Here is a 25,152-nt window from a genome sequence, read left to right on the forward strand (position 1 = left end):
AAACCCTGTCTCGAAAAACCAAAAAAAAAAAAAAAAAAAAAAGCCCAGTTATGTCGGGTGACTACGTTTTTGTTGTAATCCCTGGTGTGGGAGATGGGGCTGCTGCAGACTGTCCACAGCCGCTGACTGTGACTGTCTCATGCTCCAGGAGGGGCGAGATTTTTGCCAGCTGCAGACAGTTTAACCTCCTGCAGGGCCACCCGGGACACAGCATGAGGGACTCTTGAGGGAGTTTACATAGGAAATCCCCTGCTCCTTCTCCGGCTGAATTGCTGTTTTGCTTGTTGGATACCCTGACGACAGAGATTGGCCCTGCCCCAAGGAACCTGACATTCCTAATCAATAAGGAGTCTGAAGAGGTCTACACCCGATCCTCCCTTAGCCTTTCTCTCCTACCCAGTGTTGAGGGTTGGAAGGGGTTGAAAGGGTGATAGATAACAGAACCTAGTAAAGTAGCCCAAAAGGTACCCAATCCAGGAGAGCTGCATCAGCCCAAAAGCCTACAGGTCAACCCGGCTCCAGACTCTGCTACATTTCCAATAGAGAGGCCTTAGGTGGGTTGTGACCTTGGAACTATCAACATTCTGGCTCAGTCTTCTTGGCTGGGGCTCTCCTGTGCATGGAGGACGGTCAATGGTGTCTTTGCTCTCTACATACTAAGTATCAGTGGCACCCAGCACCCACTGTGACGACCCAAACTGTCTCTAGATATTGCTGGTGTCCCACTTGAGCATCAGTGGTCTTCAGTATTCTCATAAAAGAGTCTAGTTCCCCTAGCTCTTTGTCGGGCCCACCAGTGATGGGCTCGGGGCGGGAGGCCTTCTGCAGGGAAAGGGACAGCCTAGGAGACAACCACACACCTGCCCCAGGTGTTCTTGAGGCTCTGACCTCCTGGAGGCTCAAAGCAAGCCTTTGTCACTTCTCCACACCCTCCTGCTTGCCCACCACCCTGTGCCCTAACTCTTGGAGCCGATTACTGGCTATCAGACAAGACTTTGTCCTGGTATTGTCCTTCTGAGCCTTGTGTTCCTGGGGCAACCACGTGCTGCTTTCTTGGTGACTCCCTGGAACCTGCAGAGAGAGCATGACCCACCCTTACCCGCACAATGCTGTAGGGTCAGCGGGTATCCTCAGGGTTGCCTCTTCTGAGTTTAAAAGGAACCATTTCTCTCTTGACCTGGGTGACATCCCACCCAAAAGGAAGGATTCTATGAAGATCCAAGGTAGTCTGTATTCTGGGATGGGGAGGTAACACAGGACACACGTAACCCCACAGCTAGGTGTTGTGAGGTCACTTCCTGTCTTGCTAGGCAGCACCTGGGGTGCAGCCTGGCCTGCACTAGCACCATCTGAGCCAGGATGCAGTAGAGACCAGAAGCATGGCTGTGGGGCAACGGTGAGCAGGGCAATGTACTCCTGGAGTTGTAGCCTTGCTCAGAGCACTGAGCTCAGCACAGCCTAGCTGTGGGTCGCTTGAGCATCTCAGGAAGAGATGCTCCCTGGACGGACTCTGCTCTACCAACATCAAGGCCCCTGGGAGCAGTCTCCATGAGCAGACCTTAAGATCGCCTGACCCTTGTTTAGATGTGCCTGCGCTGGCTCTTATTTCCTAAACAGAGCCTGACTTCAGAGTGGGACAGGGCCACCCGGGACACAGCATAGTCCAATATACATGATGGAGGGAGGGGCTTAGCCCTGAGTCCCTGGTGGTCAGACAGACCCGCCACACTCCACTTAAGCACCTGTTTAAGAACTTCGCCACGTTTGCATCCGTCTCTCCCATCTGGACGAGAGGCACCACACTGTGAAGAGAGAACGCACAGTCAGGTTACACAGGAGCCTGGGATGTGTATTGCCACCGCTTGACTTCACTATTCAAACCTAGTCCTGGCAAGCACAAACCAGACACAGCGTACCTGCCACTGCCTCAGCCAGCCCCTTAGCTTGGGGACACGCAACGGGCCTGGCCAGTGAAGGGGGACGCACAGCAGGCAAGCTGAGGGTAGGCTGGCCAATAGCCCAGTCTGCTGGCCTTTGTGCCACCAAAGCCTGGCCCGGGCTCCTTTGTGGGCAGCGCTATACACGTCTAGTCCTCAAAGAAGGGGTTTCGTCTAGCCCTTAATCTCCTAGGAGCTACTTGTTCTAAGTTGTAATTCTAATTACCCAAGGTCCTGCACGTGGCTGCATGCATACAATTTGTCCCATCCCACCTCCTGCACTGCCTGATCCCAGCTGGTCCTCCCCTGAGCTAGCCTGGGGGTGTGTGTTGGGTTTGGCCTTATCCAAGACTACACTTGGCCATCGGCCCAGGAAGTCTTGCGTCTCTAGTCCTGCTTGCCCCATACCTCCCACTTGGCTTCTTCACCTAGGTGTCCTCCTGTGCTGAGAGCTTTCTGGCAAGTCACTGATGCAGCCGGGGCGTGTCAGCCGCACTGAAGGTGCGACACCAGCTCAGTCTCGTGCTCTGATACTGTAAGCCCTGTTGATGTGGGTGACTTTGTGCAAATGGCCATTTTTCTTTGGAGGCCCAAGCATTTTGGTTTTGGTTTGATTTGTTTTGTTTTGTTTTGTCACCCAGGATACATCTGGGAAATGTCCAGATTCAACAGTCTTCCGTGAAGGAAAAAGGCTTGCGATCTGAGTCTGCGGACCCCCAGAATCCCACTAACCTACTCCTGACCCCTGCAGACCGGAGGTGTTGTGAGGAGCCCCTGAGATGGCAGAGTCTCTCTGGTGTCCCCCCAACCACTGGGCTCCCTGTAGCCCTTTCTGCTGGTTTCTAGCAGGGTCCTTTCATGGTCCTCTCCTCAGCCCCACATCTTAGGGAGCCTGTGGCTCTCAGAGCAGAAAAACCTCTGTTTGGCCTCTGAGCAGTGTGAGTCACTATTACAGTGCCCTCCCAGACAGTACTCAGGCCACGTACAATGAAGAGGCGGTGGCTCAGATATGACAAGGGCTCCCCATTGTCCTCTGGGGCCCTTACCGTCGCTCGGCGCGGCGGCATACAGCGCGGCAGAAGTGCAGGGCAGAGCTGCTCTTGCCTCCAGACTGAAAGAGAGAGAGGGTTGGCCACTGTTGCTCTACTCTGGCATACCTCTGAGGGGCTGGGGTGCAGGGGGTGACTCTGTTGCTACAGTTGGGTCTACTGGCAAGCCCGTGTTTCCATCAAAGCAACCACCCCGCCACACCAACTTGAGCCCTCCAATACCTACCGGCAGAATGAAGGCCTTGAGCGGGGGGAGCTGGCTGGAGTACTTGTCAATCCACCGCTCCAGCTCCAGGACAGGCCCTTCCTGGAAGGCCGTGTGCTCTAAGGAGTCAAGGGCAGAGAGGCCCTACTGTAAGCATGCCACCAGACCACTGGGAAACACCCCTTCCTTCTGTGTGGGAGCCCTGCTTCCACCAGTCTCCAGGAGAATGTCTCTCCCAAGGCAGAGAGCAAGGATGTCTGCCTACCAGAGAGCTCTAGGGCCCAGGCTCCTAGTGGGCAACTCTCACCCCAAGACCCCACGAACTCCCTGTGCAGGCTGGGAATTACTTAAGTGAGCCTCCCTGGCTGAGGAACGTGGAGTGGCCAGGGCGGAGCCGATGTCCTGTAGCGTGCACTGGATCTGGAGCAAGGGTGAGGAGAAAGACCGTTTGTGGACCGTGTTGGGGCCGTTGGACCATGAATCCAACTGCCCTAACTCTAAACATGACGAAACCTCCTGGAGTTTAATTCACTGGACCAAACATACCAGTGCCGCCTAAATGGTGAAGGATAGCCCATGGGGCAGTGGTCAGCGGGGCAGGGGGACTCAGGGAGGACACTTGTCCATTCCTGGGACCCACGTAGGCCCCAACCAGACTACAGTAAAGCTTGGGTGACCTCAGCCTCCCACTGCATCCTAGAGTGACTCTGCTAGCAGATGCCCCTCCGAACTCAACGGCAGCGCTAACAGGTAGAGAGAGGTCCACCTTGCTGAGACTCAAAGGCAGCAGGGCTCCCAAGCACACAGCTCTTCAGCCTGGGCTGTGACCCTAGCCCTGAGTTGTCCTCTGCAACCCAAGAGGCTGTCCCATGCAGTGTAGGACTCGCCACTAGATGTGACGAGCGCAGATAGCCTTCGGTATTGCCGAACACCCCCTGGAGAGCAGAGTCACCCTTCACCCGACACCCCTCGCCTCAGGGAGGATTATGTGTCCCTATTTCAGAGATGAAGACAGCACGTTCTCAAGAGTGATTAGCTACTGTGATGCAAAGAGGTAATGGGACAGGGCGAAGCTGCCAGCTGACAATTCAGGTCACAGGCACCAAAGGCCCTGTCGGGGGCTAAAATGATGCTACTTACTTTCTGCAGCTCTTCGGCAAACATGTGGCCTTTTTCTGTGACCAACTCCATGGCAAACCTAGAAGGATGAGGAAGAATTAGTCCCTGACAGTATGCTCTGAGAGCTGTAAGCTAATGAGCTGCACCCACCAAGGCAGCCTTGTCTTGCTGACAAAGAGAACACGTGGACGGGGGCATTTGCTTTCTAAAGCACCCACCCCGAGTCAGCTGTTCTTATTACATGGCTAGGCTAGTCCTGTTGCAACAGCAGGGAGCAGGAGGCCTGGGATCTGTCCAGCAGGAGAGAGAGACCTGTGCGAGACCTGTGCGAGACCTGTGCAGTGCACCAGATGCCCAAGTTAACCCGCTCATGGGGTAGGGGATGGGGGTGGGGGGAGGCTTTCAAGGTGGCGCACACCTTTAATCCCAGCACTCGGGAGGCAGAGACAGGCAGATTTCTGAGTTCGAGGCCAGCATGGTCTACAGAGTGAGTTCCAGGACAGCCAGGGCTACACAGAGAAACCCTGTCTCGAAAAACCAAAAAAAAAAAAAAAAAAAGAGGAGTTTCTTCATAAGGTAGGACTTTTGAGGAAACAAACTTCCTAGGCACAGGTGATAGAGGGACAGACCTCGAGCTGAGCTGACTTCTCGTAACAGCAGCTCACACAGATCCATCGAGGATAACCTCCAGGGCCCTCCAGCAGGGCAGAGAATGTCACAAGGATGGGTGTCTGATGTCCAGTACTAACCACATCCAGGCCCGCTTACCCAATAGCTGAGCTTAGCTCATCCGTAGTCCCTACAGCTTCAAATACTTGATCATCTTTAGGTCTCCTTTCTCCTGTGAAGGTGCTGGAAAACCCTGGGGGAAGATATTTTTAGCACATTAAGATTTGGGGGTTTTCTTGGGGGTGGATGTAGTGGGTTGGTCTGATATTGCTTGTATTTTAACACTCAATACTGGTCCCTAAAACCTGGTTGTCCCAGAGAGTCCGCATGTAGACCCAAGTGATGCTACGTGACACTGCCCTCCAAGTTACCCCTGATTGGTGAATAAAGATACCTACAGATCATTCCTGGGCACAACTGAGAGAGGAAGGGCTTGGGGGTTCTGGGCTTAGAGTCTGAAGAAAACCACGAGGGGGAGGACGAGGAAGGTGCAGAGAGAAGATGCCATGGGGTAAGAATCCTAAAATTATGGCCATGAGGGCGGCCAGCTGGAGTTCAGGGCAGCCCAGATGGAACACGGTAAGTAGTAATTCGGGGTTATCGATAGGAAAGGAGATTCTAACATAGAGGGTAGGTATTTGCCCAGCTTTAGTGGCGATAAAGGCTTATTATAAATTAAAGATCTACGTGTATCTTTTATCTGGGAACTGAATAATCAAAGGAGGGGAAGGAGCCCCTGACTGAGATTAAATTTATTCCACAACAGGTGGGGCAGGAGCTGGAGGGATGGCTCTGTGGTTAAGGGCACTGGCTGCTCTTGCAGAGGACCCAGGTTCAGGTCCCAGCAACCACAGAGTGACTTGCTGACCCGGGATCTGATGCTTTCTTCTGGCCTCCACAGGCAGCAGGCATTCATGTGGCACGTGTACATACATGTAGGCAATCACTCATACCCGTCAAAATGTCCACACACCATAAGCCTGAATGTCCTTTTAGTCACTACCACCGAGGCTATCCCTCTTCTTCCCTGGCTTAGACTAGTGGAACCACCTGTGGTGTCACCCCTCTGCTCGTCCTGTCTCCTGTCAGCCTAGGTCACAGCTCCTGCCTGGCGTCGTCAGCGTGGCTTCGTGCCATCCAGCCACTGAGCCCGCTGCAGCACTGGTAAGTAAAAATGACTTCACAGAGGAACATCCGATATCCACACTGTGGCTGTTGACAGAGCAACCTCAACAAACCGAAGTAACTGTGTCTGAACAAAAGCGACCAGGCTTTGGCTCTCCTGGCTGATGACAAAGACGTATGCGTCTCTGTCACAGTTCCAGGACACCCCCACCCCACCCCACCCCTGTCTCTTCTACTTTCTAAGAAAGGTCAATACGTTACAGAAGTAGCCCTGCTTCCCGACCACATCAGACCCAGAACAAAGGTCAGTTTCTTTGTCTCCGTCCCTGTGCGGGCCAGCATAAGCCTCACCCCATCTAGCAGCTACTGCCGGGCCATAGTGAGCCCACTGCCCCATCTGTGAGTGACCTGAGGCTGTCCCTGAACCTGTCTGGTGTAGCACTGATACCACCATCTGACATCTGTCACTTCTATACACATGTTTTCCCACCATTCTGGTAACAACATAGACGTGGCAGAAAAACATCTATCATTCTGACGTTTTGTTCGCATATAGCTCAGTGATAGGAAGTACATCCTATGAGTGTGGGGTGTGTGTGTGTGTGTACACTTTAGTATGAAAGGATGTAACCCAAACACAATCACTATTAATTATCTGTATGGTCTTAAAACTTCAGAAAATGGTACCATAGTAGTTTATTTCTCCATCACATTACATTAATAAATATTGAAGCAATACATTTTTATTATTATTGGAAAATAGAAGAACAGTGTGTGAACTTTTCTGTATTTCTCTCTCCCACATATCAGATCTCTCTCCTAGCTACCAGACAAAGATAAAATCTTTCAGGATTAGCAAGATGGCTCAGCTGGTAAAGACATGTGCTGCCAAGCCTGATGACCCAAGTTAATCCCTGGGAAGCAGATGGTGGAAGAAAACCAACTTCTCTAAGCTTTTCCCTGACTTCAAATGCATTGGGATATAGGCACCTATAACACACAGACACAGCCTGGTCTACAGAGTAAGGTTCAAGGACATGCAGGGTTATTCAGAGATACCCTGACATACATGCATGCTCATATATATATATATATATATATATATATATATGTATTTATGTGTGCATAGTATATATGTATGTATATGTGTATGCTTGTTATATATGTATGTGTGTGTGCATGTTGTGTATATATATATGCATGTATATGTCTATGCATGTTTGCAAGTATGTATGTGTGTATATGCATGCTGTGTATATATGTGTGTATGCATGTATGTATGCATGTTGTGTATGTGTATGCATGTTGTATATGTATGTATGCATGTTGTGTATGTATATGTCTGTATGTATGTTGTGTATGTGTGCGTATGCATGTTATGTATGTATGTGGGTATGCCTGTTGTGTATGTGTATGCATGTTGTATATGTATGGATGTATGTGTGTGTATGCATGTTGGGTATGTATGTGCACACAACTGCAAGTGTTCCCAGAGGTCAGAGGCAATGGATTCCTGTAGATCTGAAGTTAGAGAAAGGTGTGAGCGGTCCACCGTGGGTGCTGGGAAGAGCAGACTAGGCTCACCCTGAACTGTGTCTCTCACCCTTATACTGTCCCACACTGTTTTTATCTTTTTTTTTTTTTTTTTGGTCTTGGTGTTGAACACAGGGCCTTCAGAATACTAGCTGGGCACTCTACCACTGAGCTACACTTCCAACCCCACACGTGTCATTCCCATCATTCAAGACAAGGTTTTACTATGTAGAGCAGGATGCCTTGGAGTTTGGTACATCACCCTAGCTGGTCTTGAACTTGTGACTCTCCTACCTCAGCTCCTGAGTGCTGGGATTACAGGTGTGCACTATACTTGGCTTCCTTACAACTTGGCTTTTTTTTTTTTTTGCTCTTTGCTTTTACATTTATTTATCTTATGTATGTGAGTACACTGGTGCTCTCTTCAGTCAGACCAGAAGAGGGAATCGGACCCCATTACAGATGGTTGTGAGCCACCACGTGATTGCTGGAAATTGAACTCAGGACCTCTAGAAGAGCAGTCTGAGCCATCTCTCCAGTGCTACAACTTGTTTTGAACACTTTAACAGTGCACCTTTCTTGTGGCTTCACTTATGATGTATATTCAGACCCGTCACGTGGCTACAACGTGGCCTACCTTTGTCTCCTGTCTTGGTGTAAATCTTGGGGATCTTGGCTGCCGTCGAGGACGGCTGCAGCCTGATGAGAAACAGACACGAAGATGTGATAAGTGGGAACGGCTGCGCCTCGGGGAGTGATGCCCAGCTTTCAGTCTGCAACCTCAAGGGCAGCACTTCTCTGCCTTTGGGATGGCAATCCCTTCCTGACAGCTTCCTGTCCCTGTCTCTACCTGTACAGCAGCTGCTGTAGCATACTGCTCAATAAAGATTCTTGGCAAAAACTGGCAAGAAAGACTAACTGGTCACTCCATGTAGCCCTAGCTCCACAGTGGGCTAAAGCCACTAGCTCCTGGAACTGCCCTTCAGCTTCTCCCACACTCCCAAAGCTAGTCATACGCTTCTCCATTGAGGAAACTGGAGCCCACAAAGATTCAGCTTCCTAGATCTCCAGGAAGAGACTGGGCTAGGATTCATGCCCAAAACCCTTCTACTGTAAGCCTGACCTGGGCCATTATCCTCCCCAAACTCTTGTCTCTTGTCTCTCCTAACCCCCAACACAAAAGTTAGCGCTTCTGGGGGAAAGAAAACTAGGCCTCTTGCATTTTTCTAAGATTTTGAGTGTCAAGGGAAAAAAAATACACTGTCAAAATGGAATTTCAAAAATGATATTTTAACTTAATTTTTTTTTTTGAGGACTGCGACTGAACCCCGACTCTGTCACCATGTCTTCCTGGTGTCTTAATCCTAATCCAAACAAACTGCTTGGAGAGGCCCGACAAAACCCACATGGGCATGTCCTGCCCTGACTGACCCAGCTAGACTCTGTTTGAACTTGGGCAGGAAATCCTGGCCTCTGACGCAATGCCGACCCCGGTGACGTCAGGCCACATAGAGCACGTCATCAGTGTGATGTACCCACGGAAACAACCGTTCCTCCTCCGTGTTGAGTCACTCTCCCAGCCTGAAACTCACCTGTCCCCGTCTTCCCCGCCCTGAGGGCCACGGCTCTGGAAACGGGGACACAGCAGCCTGCAGGCGCTGAGACGCCCGCGCAGGCCGAGGCGACCCCCAAAGAGCCACACAGCCATGCGCACGGTAACACATCCACAAGGCTGACCCGGCTAGGCACCCGTCCAGGCCCGGGGATGACTCCGCCCCGCAGCCGGCCGCGCCACCTCTCAATCGCTGTTTCCTATTGGCCTGGGGTACTCGCACCAGGGCGGGGCACTCCCCAGGACTTGATTCCCATTGGATTACTTATAGAAAGAGGCGGGGCACTTTCGGCTTGCTTGAAGTTCCCATTGGTTAATGTTTGACCCAATCCGTAAAGGTAGTCCTTAGCTCCAGCTTTCTGATTGGCCGCAGGAAGACACACCCGCCTCCTTGGGGCTCTCCCATCTGATATGGAGAAGACCGGGAGCTGCGGCCCGGGTTTCGGCTCACCTGGGTGCTGGCCGGGGCAGGTGAGAGGCCTGGGCTGCGGGATGGGCGGCGTGAGGACCGGGTTCCGGACACCCCGGGCCGGGCGCCGCGGTCCTCTGCCTTGGTGTCCTTGATCTGAGCGCACGGCGACCTCAGATCGGACAGTTTCCCCTAGACTAGGGTCCAGTAGACTGGGCTACTTAGTGTGCAGTGGGGTAGCCAGTGAAGCCTTGAGCCCGGGTGATTTTTGCGTTATTTATAACAATGTAAAAATGCATGCACCCATAAATCCAGCAAAACCACTCTGTGACACGACTCTTGCCTTGCAGAAGTTCTTGTTTGAACGTGCAACACGGGGTGTTAACAGGTGAGTCCTGGCAGCCTCGTTTGTGATTGTGACAGGTTGGTTGTGGTCTTGAGGTCCAGGAAAGATTCTTTCTTCTGCAAGATTTTATGTAAACCTCGCGTTCCCACACGCATCAAACACATGGCCGTCCTCAGAGTAGGCACGCAGTCCGTGACTGAGCTCATGTCAGTTTCTACCAGCCACAGCGGTGGTAATAAACACTGGAGCTGAGAACCTGTCAGTGCCGACTAGCTCAGTATAGTCAAGAGGCCACTTTGCCAGACAGACAGGCCTGGCTGCTGCTGGTCCTTTGAATCAGCCTCCAGTATTGCCTGTATTAATTATCTGATGCATGGGAAACAGACTCATGGCAGAAGACATTCTGGGGACGGAAGAGCTGTGGTCTGAACCCAGATTTTTTTTTTCCCCATTGTCCAACTGACTGGCTCACTGCACTGTCATCCTGGAACATAGCTCTGGATGGTAGTTCTGGATGGAGTTTCTCTACATGCTCCTGGCTGTCCTGGAACTCACTCTGTAGACCAGGCTGGCCTCGTACCCCCAGAGATCCACCTGCCTCCACAGTGCTGGGATGAAAGATGTTCACCTCCAAGCCCAGCCTTCCTGGTGTTTGTAACTAACATCTAAGGAACTTTGTTTCTCTCTCTCTCTCTCTCTCTCTCTCTCTCTTTTCTTGCAGAAGTCTCAGGAGCCATGTTGTCAGAAGTCCTGCTGGTGTCCGCCCCGGGGAAGGTCATCCTCCATGGAGAACACGCTGTGGTCCATGGCAAGGTAAAAAGTCCCCAGGGAGCTGGGCAGTGGTGGCAAATGCCTTTAATTCCAGCACTTGGGAGGCAGAGNCAGTCGGATTTCTGAGTTCAAGGCCAGCCTGGTCTACAGAGTGAGTTCCAGGACAGCCAGGGCTACACAGAGAAACCCTGTCTCGAAAAAACAAACAAACAAACAAAAGTCCCCAGGGATTTGAACAATGGGGTACCATGTCTCTCAGACACTGGATTGGAAGAAGGTAAAAGAAAGGCCTAGGGTGTTCACTGGATGAGTGTCTCCAGCCGGACGAACCTTAAGCTGGCCCCACTAAGTACAATAGCTGAGGATGGCTTCTAAAACCTATAGATTGGGTTGGAGTCACCCAGGAAGTGAGTGTTGGAGGGGAAAGGGATTGAAGGACCGGACTTTGGACATTCCAGTGTTGAGGAACTGGAAAGATGGTCGGGTAGAAGTGTTGCGCGCACACATTATCTCATTTAACCCTCGGATCTAACCCATGGCTACGATGTGTAGTCTTCTATTTTACAGGTAAAGCTGAGGCTTTTTTTCTTTTTCCGAGACAGTGTTTCTCATTGTCTTACACTCTAAGAGTTTGTTGGGATAGAGAAGGAGTGAAGGCCAGTAAATCCCCAGGGTCCTCCTGTCTCCACCTCCAGAACATATGGTCGCTGGTCCCTGAGCCGCTCACCCTCAGGCTTACTGCTTTTGCCCTTTATTCTACAGGTCGCTCTGGCGGTGGCCTTGAACTTGAGAACTTTCCTCTTGCTGCGACCACAGAGCAATGGGAAAGTGAGCGTCAATTTACCCAACATCGGCATTAAGCAGGTCTGGGATGTGGGCATGCTTCAGCGACTGGACACGAGCTTTCTTGGTGAGTACAAAGAGTGGAGGAGCCGGGTGTAGCAAGAGGATGGCCCCTGAAGAAAGTTGGGGGGGGTGTGTGACAGGGTGGTTACTTCAGACTGCCTTTGGGACCCCCGAAAATTGGCTTCATTCATTTACTACATGATTTAATTTTGTTTGTGACACCAGACCTCACAGAGATCTGCCTGCCTCTTTTCTCTTAAGTGCTGGGATTAAAGGCATACGCCACCACACCAACCTAGCTAGTTCATTTTAAACGTGTAGACCAGACCTGTGCCCTGAGTCTCTGTGGACTGTTTTGGGCAGATTATTCAGGCGTAAAAATATTAAGCTGTTATATCAGTTACCCTTCTCGTTGCTATGATAGAGGCAAGTTCAGAGTGTATTTTGGTTCTCAGTTTGCGCATAGTCCATCTGTCTCCTGGCAGGAGTGTGAGGTGCCTGGTCACATTGCCTCTGTAGTCAGGAAGCAGAGAGCAGGATGGCTCTAGTCCTCCTAGTTATTCAGCCTAGAACCTCAGGGATGGGGCCACGCACACACACAGAGTAGATCTTTTTTTTTTTTTTTTAAGATTTATTTATTGATTATATGTAAGTACACTGTAGCTATCTTCAGACACTCCAGAAGAAGGAGTCAGATCTCGTTACAGATGGTTGTGAGCCACCATGTGGTTGCTGGGATTTGAACTCCGGACCTTTGGAAGAGCAGTCAGGTGCTCTTACCCACTGAGCCATCTCACCAGCCCCAGAGTAGATCTTTCTACTTCAGTTAAACCTCTCTAGAAAGGCAGCTGTGTCTCTCAGGTGATTCTAAATCCTACCTGCATTAACTAGTGCATCCTCAGTACTTGGGCAGGAGGAGGCCAGAGAATCAGGAATTCCAGAACAGCTCCGGCTGTATGGTAAGTTCAGGGCTAGCCTGGGCTATATGAGCCCACATCAAATGAGACAAAAGGATTGACCGTCACAAGTGTGGAACAGCCGTGTAATGTACTTATGGAAGCCAGTGTATAAAGGTGCAGGAAAGTCTATGGGAAGAGCCGTCAACCAACAACAGTAAGTCCCTGGGGTCGATGCTGTGATGGGAAGTAGACCGAGAAAGCCATCGATTCTGCTTTTAGTGGAGGGTGAAGGCACTATTGTTCTTGTGTGGTTTGTTACTGAGCAGAGGGCCCGGGTGGCTCGGTGGTGGAGTGTATCCTTACCAACCTGTGTTTATTCCTGCCTAATCCAATCAATACTAAGGAAGTGTTGCTAAAATCCCTGCCCAGGGGAAACAGAACATCTCCCCCTCCTGCTCCTAACATCCCAACGACAGATCAAGGCACAATTCCCCCAGAGTGAACTCTGGGGGGGCCAAGGGGTTTGTTAGTCGTGTAAGTCAGGAGTTGGTTATTGAAGTATGGGTACCCCCACATAAAGGCCTCACCAGAAGGTTTGACCCAGCAGGAATGATACCTGTCCCGTAGTTACATAGATGGAGCCCCCCACCTCTGGTCTTCCCCAGCCTATATACCCTAACCCCCCTACCCTCCAGAAGGCCACATGCAATTAAGGTAGAGTTGCATGCAGTGTGGTAGGGAGCTGCTAGATACTCAGATGGGGGCCCTGTGACCCTCTCCACCCCTCTGTGAGGGGCACAGTCAACAAGCCCAGCTTGGATAATCGTTTTTGACAAAGAGGTATAGCTGAACTCCCCAGGATGGTGGTTGCCTGACAACACAAGGTGACAGACACCTCCTTGCTTCAACTTCCTCAGGAGCTACCTGGGCATTCAGGCACCAGCCCTTCATGACTGACTTCTGGGGATGGGGACTCAGGTTGCCTGAGAGATGTGAACGCCGCGTCTCTGAAACAGAACCAGGGGACAGGGGGCCTTTTGGGGTGTCAGCACTTTCCCGTGCCATTAGCCCAAGGCCCCTGTGCTGTTGCCGGTGGCATGGGAAGAGCCGTGGTTACAGCTGTCCAGGCTATTTCCCTTCCATCAGCAGGGTAGCACCTGCCCCATGGGTCACCGCAGTCTTCTGCCTCTTTGGTTCATGCCTTTCTCAGCAAGCCCAGGGCAAGCAGGAGCCCTCCAGGATACCTGCTCCCAAGCCCCGCCACCAGAGATGGAGTGTCTGTGAAAGCTTCCACTTGTGGTGTGGCTCAGCAGGGGGGAGCTGGGCTTGACCCCCAGTAGAGAAAGAAGGAAGGGGCTGTCTGTCTAGACTGACTCTTTTCTAGTTATTGGGGCTTGTACTTGGGGGAGGGGGCCACTTTGTTGGGTTTTTTTCTCCCCCCCCCCATCCCGGTGTCTGTGGCTCCTGGCTCTGCCCCTCACCTGTGGAGAATTGGTAGTTGTGGTGAGAAATGACTATATTTTGCAAGAAGTGCCCTGGGTGACTCCTGGGTCCCCTTAGCTCAGAGCCTCTGGGACTTGCTTTCCATGGTACCAGGCACTCGTTAGGGCAGAAATGTTCCCTGGGGACCAGCAGCTGCTTTTCTAAGTCTCTGTCTAAAGTGGCAACAATCAGGCATGGTAGCTACTGGACAAGATCACGCAAACCCACCAGAGGGTCCAGACAGGCCCAGGGGTGGCGGCATGTGACCTGGTCAAAGGATGCTGTGGAGAACCAGCAGGATGCGTGGTGGGAGCCAGGATTCTAAGTCTGCTTCAGTAGGAGAGTGAAGGGGCCTCTCGGAGACTGGTTTCCTCCTTTTGGGATGGTGGCCCTCCCTCCACATAGTTACAGGCAAAGTGATCAGGTATCAGGCACCCGTGCCGGTTACCCCCACCAGTGGTCCCCCAAAGTAGGGGAGACCATTCGTCTCCATTTTACGGCTATGATGGTTAGGGCGAAGGGTACTACCATGTTGTCATGGATACAGAAAGGGCTTTGAAGATGCAGGTCTCTAAACTCCAAGATGGGTCTGTCTCCATCCCACTCTGCAGTATTGGGGTCTCCTTGACCCCCTGGTTAGGTCCTCTGGAATCTGTCATCAGTCTGTTAGGCACATATGCACTGAACGCTTAGTGGGTGGGGCCTTGAACTTTCCAAACAGCCACACCCTGCTCTGCTCTGCCTGCTGACTGGAGGCTGGGAGTGATTTCTACAGGTGAGCTGGTCAGACTGGATCAGCCTCCTCTGTGTCACAGAGAAAGGTAGCCCAGGCTCCTGTGCGGCTCTAGACAAAACCTGTGTGTGGGTGTCTGTGGGTGGGGGTTATATGTGGTCTGTGTTGTATGTGGTGTGTGGGGGGGGGTGTATGTTTGTGTGTGTTGTGTCTTTGTGTGGTGTGTGTGTGTGTGTGGTATGTGTGGTGTGCGTATGTGTGTATGTGGTATGTTATATGTGTGATGTGTATATATGTGTGGTGTGTTATATGTATGTGTGTTTGTGTGTGTTGTGTGTCTGTGTGGTATGTGTGGTGTGTGTGTCTTTGTGTGGTATGTGTATGTGTGGGTGTGGGTGTCTTTTTGTGGTATGGTGTATATACATGTGGTATGTGTGTTGTGGTGTGTGTTGTGTGTATGTGGTATTTGTGGTGTGTGTGGTATGTGATGTGTGTGGTATATGATGTGTTTGTGTCTTTTTGTGTGTTGTGTTGTATGTGTATGTGGTATGTATGTGTGGTATATGGTGTGTGTGTATGTGTGTGTGTGTGTGTGTGTGTGTGTGTGTGTGTGTGTGTTGTATGTGTGTGTGGTATGTGGTGGGTGTGTGGGTGTGGTGTGTGTCTGTGTTGGGAGTGCTGGAACTTGCTTGGGCCTTACAACCAAGCCACATCCCCCAGTTCTCTTGCTAATTGTCCTTGAGAGAGAGAAACTGCTGCCTTTGGCTTGGTTTTGAAGCCTTGTGCTCAGCATGTGCGCAGACTATTAGCTAAGCACTTGGTCCAGGCCAGGAGCAGTGCTAAGTCCTGGGGCCTGGTCCTCATCTTTACAAAGAACCTGAAGAGGTGCTATTGCTATCCTCTTCCCAAGGTTCAGAGACGGAAGCCACTTAGCTGAGGGCCACGTGTGCCGTGAATGGCAGCTAAGACCCACACCTGGGGCTGCCTACACCCCAAAATACAAGTGAGGGTGCACAGGGCTGGAGGGTTGGGACCCTTTCCTCCCCGTGCGGATGCCGATGTGTCCCGTGGTTTTACAAACATCTGCTCCACAGGCCTCTCACCCACCTGTTTGTTTGCCCATGTGACAGAGCAAGGTGATGTCTCAGTACCCACCTTGGAGCAACTGGAGAAGCTGAAGAAGACGGGGGACCTCCCCAGAGACCGTGCAGGCAATGAAGGCCTGGCTCTGCTCACCTTTCTCTACCTGTACCTGGCGATCTGCCGGAAGCAGAGGTGTGTGTGTGGTCTATAGGAGCCAGTTCCTGGGAAGCGTTCCGGAGAATCCCTGTGCCTCCACAGAGCAGGGAGTCCTGTAGTTCACAGTGATCCACATGAGGTCTGGTGCCCATTTCCTGGTCGTCAGGGTCGTCTTGAGGCCCTGACATCCAATGGACATCGCTCCCTTCAGGTTCCAGATGCTCAGTCACCCCTCCCCCCACTGTCCACGCCTGGCCCCAGGTTCCAGTTGGCACTTCACACCCTTTAAGGGAGTCACTTTCTGTGCCTGGTGTATTTCAGGACACTCCCAAGCCTAGACATCGTGGTGTGGTCAGAACTGCCCCCCGGGGCAGGCTTGGGCTCCAGCGCCGCCTACTCTGTGTGTCTGGCAGCCGCCCTCCTGACTGCCTGTGAGGAGGTCTCCAACCCACTCAAGGACGGGGTCTCTGTCAGCAGGTGAGAACCATCCTTCACTGCTCACTGTCCTTCCTGTGATGGAGCAGTGGGTAGCACTGGGGTCTGGAGCTCTGTTGTGCTCCTCTGAACCTCAGTTTCCCCTCTGTGTGAAGTGGGTAGGTAACCCTGCCTTTCCCACAGGATTTCTCATTGTCTCTGTCTGTCTGTCTCTCTATGAGTGTGTGTGTGTGTGTGTGTGTGTTGCAGATTTGTGAAATCCTCACATGACACAGGAGAAAAGACCCAGGAGCAGCAGCTGTTGGGTCAGGTTTTGCATACACTCAGGAACTGTGCTCCCAGTAGCCCGTTTTAGGCCACTGTCCCTGGGCATTGTACAACAGTATTCTTCCATCTCACAGTGTGCAGTCGCCTCTGGCTTCACAGATGAGAAAGGTGAAGTTTGAGGACTGGTGTAGCGGAAGGGGTCCAACCAGCACCCCATATAGCACCCAGCAGAGCACCCTAGACAGTACCCTGCACAGCACCCTGCATGGTACCCTACACAGCACCCCACACACCACCCAGCACGTTACCCCTCACAGCACTCCTCACAGCACCCTACATAGCACCCTACACACCACCCAGCATGTTACCCCTCACAGCACTCTGCACAAGCACCCCACACAGCACCCTGCACAGCACCCAATATGTTATCCCTCGCAGCACCCTGCACAAGCACCCAGCACAAGCATCCCACCCAGCACCCAGCACAGCACCTCATACAACACAGACGGGGTTTGACCAGCTCACAGCATCCCTCACAGCTCGGCCAATGCAAGGAGAGAGAATTTCCAGAAAGGAGCCAGACTGAGGGGCAGGGAGAGGGTGGGCTGCACTTCCAAGTTCCCAAGAGTGTTTTTGACCCGGTCACACGCTGGCACCGAGCCCACCCCATTCCTCGGGAGACTCGTTGGCTTCACAGAGACCCAGAGGTGACAGGTGCCCACCAGGGAGTCACAGTAGTGGTGCGTTTATTTCTCCTGAGGTACAATCTCAGCGTGTGGCACAGGCTGGCCTCACCATATGGTTGCTGCCTCCGCCTCCCGAGCGCACAGTTGCAGGAGCGTGCCACTGCAGGACACTTGTTTCCCTCCCCAACACCTCCAGCTCCAGGGGTCACACAGGGACTGCAGCCTCTCCTCTGCTGGCCCTTCCTGAGATGGGCCTGTCGAGGAGCTGACACTTAGCAGCGTTGTCAACACGTGACCCATGTAGATGCAAGGTCTGCCTCCAGCCATACGTGAAGTAGCCTGACAAGGATGAAATGAAACATTCTATCCCTGAGGGGAGTGGGGCTCAGAGAGGTTAGGTAACAAATCAGGAGTCTCTCAGCAAGTGAACACGCAACACTCCCACTGCACTTTATGGGTTTCAGAGGACAGGAAAACAAAGGTCATTGTCACCTTAGGCCGAGAGGGACAGATTCTACTGCTCCATCTGAGTCCCTGTGCCCAGTCACATCAGCCCCCGGGTTTTGGGTAGCCCTGCACTTGTAGCAGGTGCAGCCCACAGCTCCTTCCTTCTGCTGTCCAAGGCTACCCCAGCCCCTCACTCTCTGTGTGCTCAGGTGGCCCGAGGAAGATCTGAAGTCAATCAACAGGTGGGCCTTTGAGGGCGAGAGAGTGATCCACGGGAACCCTTCTGGTGTGGACAATGCCGTCAGCACCTGGGGTAAGGCCGTTCGCTCCTCGTCCTTCCCAAGAGTCTCATTTGTAGGTATGCTGGCTCTTTTGGGCTTGGGGTGGGTCCAGTTAGTGGCTCCTAAGGAGAAGAACACGTTCCTGTTCCAGGTGAGGGGAAGACCTCAGGCTCGGAGGGGGGAGGCCCTGGGAAATAGGAACTTCCCCAGGAAATAGCTGCTGTGGAGTTGACCCACAAAGGCAGCCTTCCATCCTGACAGCATGCTTGCTGACAGGCCCAGCCACCAAGCCCTGGGCCTTAACCTCATCGACACGGGCAATGGCTGAGGATGTCAGGTGGCTCAGAAGGCTAAGGGCTGGAGGAATGGGTGGGGTGCGCCACTCAGCCTGGCATGTCCTGGGGACCACACTAATCTCATGCTGTCCCAGAATGCAAATCTGAGCCAACCCCATGGTGACGGCTGCTGTCTCTCTCTCTAGGAGGAGCCCTGCGCTACCAGCAAGGGAAGATGTCTTCCTTGAAGAGGTAATTCAGGCGTCATTGCCACAGCTAACAATTACCCCCACATATCCAGGAAGAGCACTGTGCCTTTGTGAGGTTATTAGGGGCAGGGTCCTTGTGTCCCCTCCCTGCTGTGAGGCCTGGGGCACTGTGAGGCTACCTTGTCTCTCCGTGCCAACTCTTCATCCAGATAAAGGTGAAGGTTGTGTGTGGCCATCCCTTCCCCTTGAAGCGTGGCTGATCTGCAGACCCTGGCTGCCTGTCTGTCCATCTGTCTGTTTACTTAGAAAACATTAGGCACTATCTTCTCTTTCTGCATGACATTATGGGGCCCGGGAATGTAGACATACGTCTCGGGCTGTTTCCGGGAGTTTTTGCTGGGCATGACAGTGCGGTTGGGACAGATAGGTATGGAAGCCAACTGAGGACAAAGCAAGGCTTAGGGGAGCCGGAGCCTGCAGCGGGAGACTTCAGCAAAGCTCAGAACGGAGGGCTTGGCAGCTCCCAGCCTGCTTTGTATGGCTGTGTCCCACCTGGTCAGATGTACAGACTGAAGCTTGGCCCTCTGGGGAAAGGTTGGGGACAGGGATTAAAATGGTGGCAAACAGGAGCCCATTTGGAATTACATGTTAGGGAGGGTCACCCACGGTGGTCAGCACAGATAGGCACAGAGTCCTGGCACACTGCTCTGGCCAGCTGAGAAAATGCATTAGTGGTTCGGCGCCCCTCCCTCCCCCGCCCCAGTCCTGCCCGTCCTTTGATGGTCTGCAACTCTGCACCAGATCCCTCCTGGGGATGCTGGCTGTCCTGTGCATCACACAGGGTGCTCTGCAGCAGCCTGGCTGGGTGCCCACAGCACCCCCTCCTCCCCACCGAAGCCTCAGGGTTAGGCACCACTGAACTGACCCTTCCTGCACTCTGTCACAGCGACTTTGAACTTATAACCCAATGAAGGGTTATGACCTACCACCTCCAGGCTCAGCATAGGCTACTGTGCCCCCCAACCTTGGTCCCTGGTGGTCTTTCTCCTTCCTCAGTCCTTATATCTCATGGAGGTGAGATCTTGGAGGACCTCCTTTCTCCCCTCCCGGCCCTCTAGTCCCTAGGCTCAGCTGAGGTGCCCCTGTGTGCTGGCTGTGTGGCACACCCACACCTTCCTGGGCCTGGCCCCTCCACACACAGACCCCCACCTTTTCTCCGCAGGCTCCCGTCTCTGCAGATCCTGCTCACCAACACCAAGGTCCCGCGGAGTACCAAGGCCCTCGTGGCTGCCGTCAGAAGCAGGCTGACCAAGGTGCTCCTGGGTGGAGGGGTGCTGCATGTACTGGGGGGACAGGGACATCTCGGGGCAGTGTATGCAGAAAGGAAGGTGCTAACTATGGCCACTGCCAGCCCAGTCAGGATGGGGACTTTGGGAACAGGCCTGTCCCTTTAGTCACACTGGCTTTGCGGTAAGGACACACACACACACACACAGACTGTAGGACATTGGCAGGACAAAGGCCAGTGGGGCTTGTGTAAATGGTGCTCTGCCACTACAGCAGGGTCTGCCCTCCCCTAGCCTTAGGCCTCATGGTCTGCCCGCCTTCCTTTCCCACAGTTCCCTGAGATTGTGGCCCCGCTGCTGACCTCCATTGACGCAATATCCCTGGAGTGTGAGCGTGTGCTAGGGGAGATGGTGGCAGCTCCAGTTCCGGAACAGTACCTCGTACTAGAAGTAAGCCCCCCACTCACCCCACTGCTGGCCCAAGGAGCGTCTCCCCCTGTCCTCAGTTTACCCAGGCCGGGGCCCTGAGCACATGTGTGGCCGTGAGGGCAAGCATGGAAACCTGGCACACTGAGGCCCTGCGGTTGAGGGGAGATGCCCACCTTCCTAGCTCCTGCACCGTGCTGACTACGGGTGTCCACTCAACAGCCACCTGGCGCTTCTGGGCAGGCGGGTCCCTGAAGATGTTCTGTGGTCCCTTAACTGTGGCCAGCACCATCAGTGGAATTCTAGTTTGCGTTTGAGCAGCCCCGCGTCTGAATTCTCTTACACTCACTGCCTGCTAGTGGCCTCACTAGGGTGTCACAAGCTTATTCCAGTTCCAGGGTCTGCTGTTCCCAGTGCCCATGTGTCACCAGCTCAGAGAGCCAAAGGCTCCCTCTCAGACAGACATGGGCCATCTGGTCTGGTAAGTCAGGCTGGTAGTCAAAAGCCATCTGTTGTCCTCCCTTGAAGTGCGAGGGACCCAGCAGCCCCTGGCTGTAGCAGCCGAACCTCAGCAGTCATGAGGAGGTGCAGGCACGGTGCCCTCCAGACAGCAGGCGTGCTTCCCCTCCGCCTGGCCTCTGGTACTGACCTGTGATATCCACTGCAGCCTCTGTCCCTCCTGGCATCCCTGTGTGCAGCCAATACCACAGCGGCCTCTCAGGGTAGCGCCACTCCTGCTCCTTACATAACTGTCTCCTCCATCTTACAGCCGCAAAAGCCGAGGTCTGAAGAGGCTGACTTACTTCTGCTTGTGTCACCCAGCTAGGGAGTGTCAGAGCCAGGACCCAAACTAATGCGTGCATATGCCTCCACTCAGCCAATTTTACCAGTTTATGTTTTTTAATATTTTATTTATATAGGTACACCATTGCTGTCTTCAGACACACCAGAAGAGGGCATCAGATCCCATTACAGATGGTCGTGAGCTACCATGTGGTTGCTGGGAATTGAACTCAGGACCTCTGGAAGAGCAGTCGGTGCTTTTAACTACTGAGCCATTTCTCCAGCCCCTTATTTTTTCTTTTTCAAGACAGGGTCACGCTATGTACCCCTGGCTGGCCTGGAACTCACTGTGTAGACTAGGATAGCCCCAGACTTAGAGATCTGCTTGGGATGTGCTCCGTCACACCCAGAATCACTCTGATCTTTCCTGAGTACCTACTGTGTGCTCACTTCTCAGTCCTCAAACCTTGCTTCCCAGCTCTTGGCTCCTCCCACATTCAGAATCACAGACCCAAGCAGGGAAGTAATAAAGATGAAAACATCTCACACATGCCCTGTCAAGCCCCTAGAGCAAGCGCCGGGAGCAGCAGGCTGATTACACAGGGAGGGTATTTTTGGCTGCCACAGCCCCTCAAGTGCACATCGCTGCTCCCGGACAGCTTTGCGTGTGAACCAGCGAGCTATTCTCTGGTGTCAGAGTCTGTCACCTGATTCTTGACAGATTTTGGATCAGAATGTGACAGGTGTCTGGAACCTGCCTTGACACCGTGACACCTGGAGCTCAGGCACACAGAGAGGCCCCAGAAGTCTCCGCATGCATGCAGCCCGCTGAGCTCATGAAAGGCACTCAGGGCTGCCACCAGGCCGTGTTGCCTGTCTACTCTTCTATCAGTATCCCAGCAAGTGTGCGGGCCCTCGGAAGAGCACCTGGCAGAGCTAGCTTAGCCATGGGTGGCCCTCCGTGCGCGGGCATCCTGAGCTCCAGGCTCAGAGCAGATACCCTCCATCCCACCCCACCCTCCAAGCAAGAGGAAGGAAGTATCTGGAATGCCAAGGGTGCTCTAACAAGCAGGGGCACTCTGGCACCGACCCGCTACCTTACAAGTTGGATGGCCCCAAACACCCTGGCCCTCAGTGTTCCTTTTATAAAATGGGATAATAGTGACATATACTGATAACAGGGTTTGCAGAGCACAGGTGTTAGGCAAAGTCCTTCCCTTCACACAGCCGTGGGTGGTGGGGAGCAGGGTGCATGACAGACTTTCATACTGTCTGCTTCCTTGGGAGAAAAGGACTGAGAAGGGCAGAGCCAAGCCTCACCCTACCCTGCCAGAATCCCAGACCCAGGAGGGAGGGAGGGAGGGCAGGCAGAGCCTTGCTGGGTGCTCCTCTCCAGCACATACTGTGTACCCAGCATCCAACGAAACGCAAGCAGTGGCTGCCTTCAGCCTTTACCCACATGCGCCCCGTTAGCCCTCGGCAAGCAGCAATCACTGCACATAATTGAAGAAACCTAGACAAATATTTAGCTATTTCCTCTCCACTTGTGACCTTGCTGGGGTGGCAGCCAGGTTCTTATTCCGAAAACCAGCCCGGGAGGGAGGCAGCAGTAGGGTTGGCACACCGTACACCACATTTTCTCTCTCGCAAATGGTAAGCCCTCCTCACTGGCCTTTAGCAGGAAAGGAGCCGTCGTTTCCTAAGTAAGGAACCAAAGGAACCGGCGGCAATGGCTTCAAGTATAGCTTCATCCAGAGATTGAAGCCCTGGGGTTAGAGATCTTTCACGTGATCTCTGACCACATGGCAGGTGGGTAGGTGTGGTGGCTAGTGTCTGGAGCCAACTGGTTTCGGCCATTCTGGTGATGGGGACCTCTACCCCTCCTACCCATGCTTGTCCAGTTTGGATGGCCAGGCTTGGTACTGGCTTCATTGGATGGGGGGGGGGGGCTCACTTATCTAAGTCCCACAGAGAGAGCGTGAGCTGTCCCACATCAGCAGCTGCCAGGTGGACAGGCAACCTGGGGTGCGACAGAGGGCTCGCCCTGGGTGGGCCCAGGCAGGAACAGATGACCCCTCTTCTAGGAGCTGATGGACATGAACCAGCACCATCTGAATGCCCTCGGGGTGGGCCACGCCTCCCTGGACCAGCTCTGCCAGGTAACGGCAGCACACGGACTGCACAGCAAGCTGACAGGCGCCGGCGGTGGCGGCTGTGGCATCACCCTCCTGAAGCCAGGTACGTGGGATATGCGGCCTGGGAGGTGTCTGGTTGCCAGCGTGGACTGTGGTGGAGGGTTCGCAGGAGAATCCCCTAGAGGGGCGAAAACTTGAGCTCGGCTCTGTGACCTTGAGCAAGTGAGTTGACCTCCCTGTGTCCCTCTGGGAAAGCATGGATGATAGCAGGTAGACTACTGAACCGGTGCTCCCTGCCAGGAGGAGCATATGGCTGGAAAGCTCATCCACCCCAGGCTGCTCCTGCCTCCACCTGCACAAGTTTTGGAGACATCCGGGGTGGGCTCCCACCCCCTAGCTGCCACATGACTCCTGATCACTGGGAGGAACGGATGGGCATAGAAGAGTGAAGTGGCCATGCTCATTGGTCTTTGTGGGAAAGACCCACTGATAGACCTGAGGGGAGGGAGCCCCACGCTATACCAGAGCGAGAGGAATCCTTGCTGCAGGCATCCAGTGGTACCGTCTGCCTCACCCACCCCTGTGGCTTCTGCTTGCCCTCCTCCTCCTTCTCTTCTTTCTCCTCTCCCTCTTCTTCCTCTTCTTCCTCCTCCCGCTATCTCCTCACTCTGTAAAGCCCACCAGGGTTCCCAAAGCCCCAGGCTTCTGGCTTCAAGGACTGTGATGCCCTCCCTGCCTACCAGAGGCCTTGTGTGGTGGCTCCTGGTCCACGGGTGATGCTCGTGAGTCAGTGCTTTAAGAGCATGCCCAGTATGCCAGGTGCTGGCCAGGTACACATGTGTGGGGGGGGGGGGCATTGTCAGCCCCATTCCTAGGTAGGGAAACAGACTCATATGAGGATTAAGTTTGAAGCCACATTGGAAGCCTGGTGTGAAGTCAAGAGGCATAGCAAAGCTGGTGACTGCAGCCCATGAAGAGGGTGTAGGACTTGGCACATGGTTCATGGGTACCGCAGTGAGCCTCAGAAGCCACAAGATACACCGAAGGAGGGCCTCACTCCAGGGGTGGGAACGTCCGCTGAGCACCGTCCCCCAAGGCTGACCTCCCTCCCTCCCCAGGTCTAGAGCAAGCCACAGTGGAGGCAGTCAAGCAGGCCCTGACCAGCTGCGGGTTTGACTGCTGGGAGACCAGCATCGGCGCACCCGGAGTCTCCGCACACTCAGCTGCAGCTGTAGAGGACCCCGTCCGACAAGCCCTGGGCCTCTGAGACCACCCGACAAGCCATCCTACCAAGAAGCCTCTAAGTATCTGGGGCTGGAGTTGGCCTCTGTGCTAGCTGCTGACACATTTCCTGCTGGTAGCACCTTCTAGACTCTGGCCCCATCCGTGTTCTGACGTTTCTGAAGCCAGGCAGGGATCAGTTGTGGGGTCTTCTGAGATGGCAGGCCTTCACCCTGGAGCTCCTATGGGCACATCTGCCTCACACAAACTCTCTGGCTCCTCGCCACGCACTCTTCTGTCCAGCCCACGATGGCCCCTAAGGAACCACCTGGCCAGCAGCTTGTGGCTCCTGGCTCTTGTCCTCTCTCGGGGATCATCAGCTGAGGCAAGGCATACCGACTGCCTGTCTCCGTGTGGAAAAGCTGCTGTGGGGGAAATAAAAAGAAATAGTACAAACAAAGCCTCGGGCCCTGTGGGAAGGCAGGGCTAGTGCACGCTGCTCCTCAACCCTTCCGGTGCGTCCTCCCTCTCTGGGAGTTCTCCGGCTGAAGAAAGACATCTGTCTTAGTCAGGGTTTCTATTCCTGCACAAAATGTCACGACCAAGATATAAGTTGGGGAGGAAAGGGTTTTATTCGGCTTACACTTCCACATTGCTGTTTATCACCAAAGGAAGTCAGGACTGGAACTCAAGCAGGGCAGGAAGCAGGAGCTGATGCAGAGGCCAT

At 53.4% G+C, this 25,152-nt stretch overlaps 2 protein-coding genes across 6 annotated transcripts in view; one reads left to right on the forward strand and one right to left on the reverse strand.

The window, feature by feature from the left end:
• The window catches only part of Mmab (metabolism of cobalamin associated B), an 18,082-nt gene extending 8,695 nt beyond the window's left edge, over positions 1-9,387 (reverse strand). The window contains exons 1-9 of one of the 3 annotated variants that reach the window (XM_029477666.1): positions 9,230-9,387; positions 8,275-8,336; positions 5,079-5,172; positions 4,332-4,389; positions 3,539-3,611; positions 3,213-3,310; positions 2,984-3,048; positions 1,743-1,802; positions 885-1,235 (exon numbers count right to left, since the gene is read on the reverse strand). In XM_029477666.1, coding sequence (XP_029333526.1) covers positions 1,118-1,235; positions 1,743-1,802; positions 2,984-3,048; positions 3,213-3,310; positions 3,539-3,611; positions 4,332-4,389; positions 5,079-5,172; positions 8,275-8,336; positions 9,230-9,345 — 744 coding nt within the window. In that variant the 5' untranslated portion in view covers positions 9,346-9,387 and the 3' untranslated portion in view covers positions 885-1,117. Of the gene's footprint in view, positions 1-884; positions 1,236-1,742; positions 1,803-2,983; positions 3,049-3,212; positions 3,311-3,538; positions 3,612-4,331; positions 4,390-5,078; positions 5,173-8,274; positions 8,337-9,229 lie in introns of those variants that run through there. The other 2 variants (XM_029477667.1, XM_021163381.2) reach the window with 2 other exon arrangements.
• A 251-nt stretch (positions 9,388-9,638) lies between these two features.
• Mvk (mevalonate kinase) lies at positions 9,639-24,885 on the forward strand. Of its 3 annotated transcripts, none has more exons than XM_021162597.2 (12): positions 9,645-9,720; positions 10,009-10,046; positions 10,726-10,817; positions 11,538-11,685; positions 15,866-16,010; positions 16,296-16,451; positions 18,019-18,122; positions 18,572-18,617; positions 19,797-19,887; positions 20,194-20,310; positions 23,154-23,307; positions 24,323-24,885. In XM_021162597.2, the coding sequence occupies exons 3-12, from the start codon at positions 10,740-10,742 to the stop codon at positions 24,469-24,471; spliced, it is 1,188 nt and encodes a 395-aa protein (XP_021018256.1). In that variant the 5' UTR covers positions 9,645-9,720; positions 10,009-10,046; positions 10,726-10,739; the 3' UTR covers positions 24,472-24,885. The 3 variants fall into 3 exon arrangements, with proteins under 3 accessions (XP_021018257.1, XP_021018256.1, XP_021018258.1); XM_021162599.2 differs by having other exon boundaries at positions 10,729-10,817; XM_021162598.2 differs by lacking the exon at positions 10,009-10,046 and having other exon boundaries at positions 9,639-9,720.
• The last annotated feature ends 267 nt before the right edge of the window (positions 24,886-25,152 follow it).

Source organism: Mus caroli, chromosome 5 (genome assembly GCF_900094665.2).
Source record: "Mus caroli chromosome 5, CAROLI_EIJ_v1.1, whole genome shotgun sequence".
NCBI classification, from domain to species: Eukaryota; Metazoa; Chordata; class Mammalia; order Rodentia; family Muridae; genus Mus; species Mus caroli.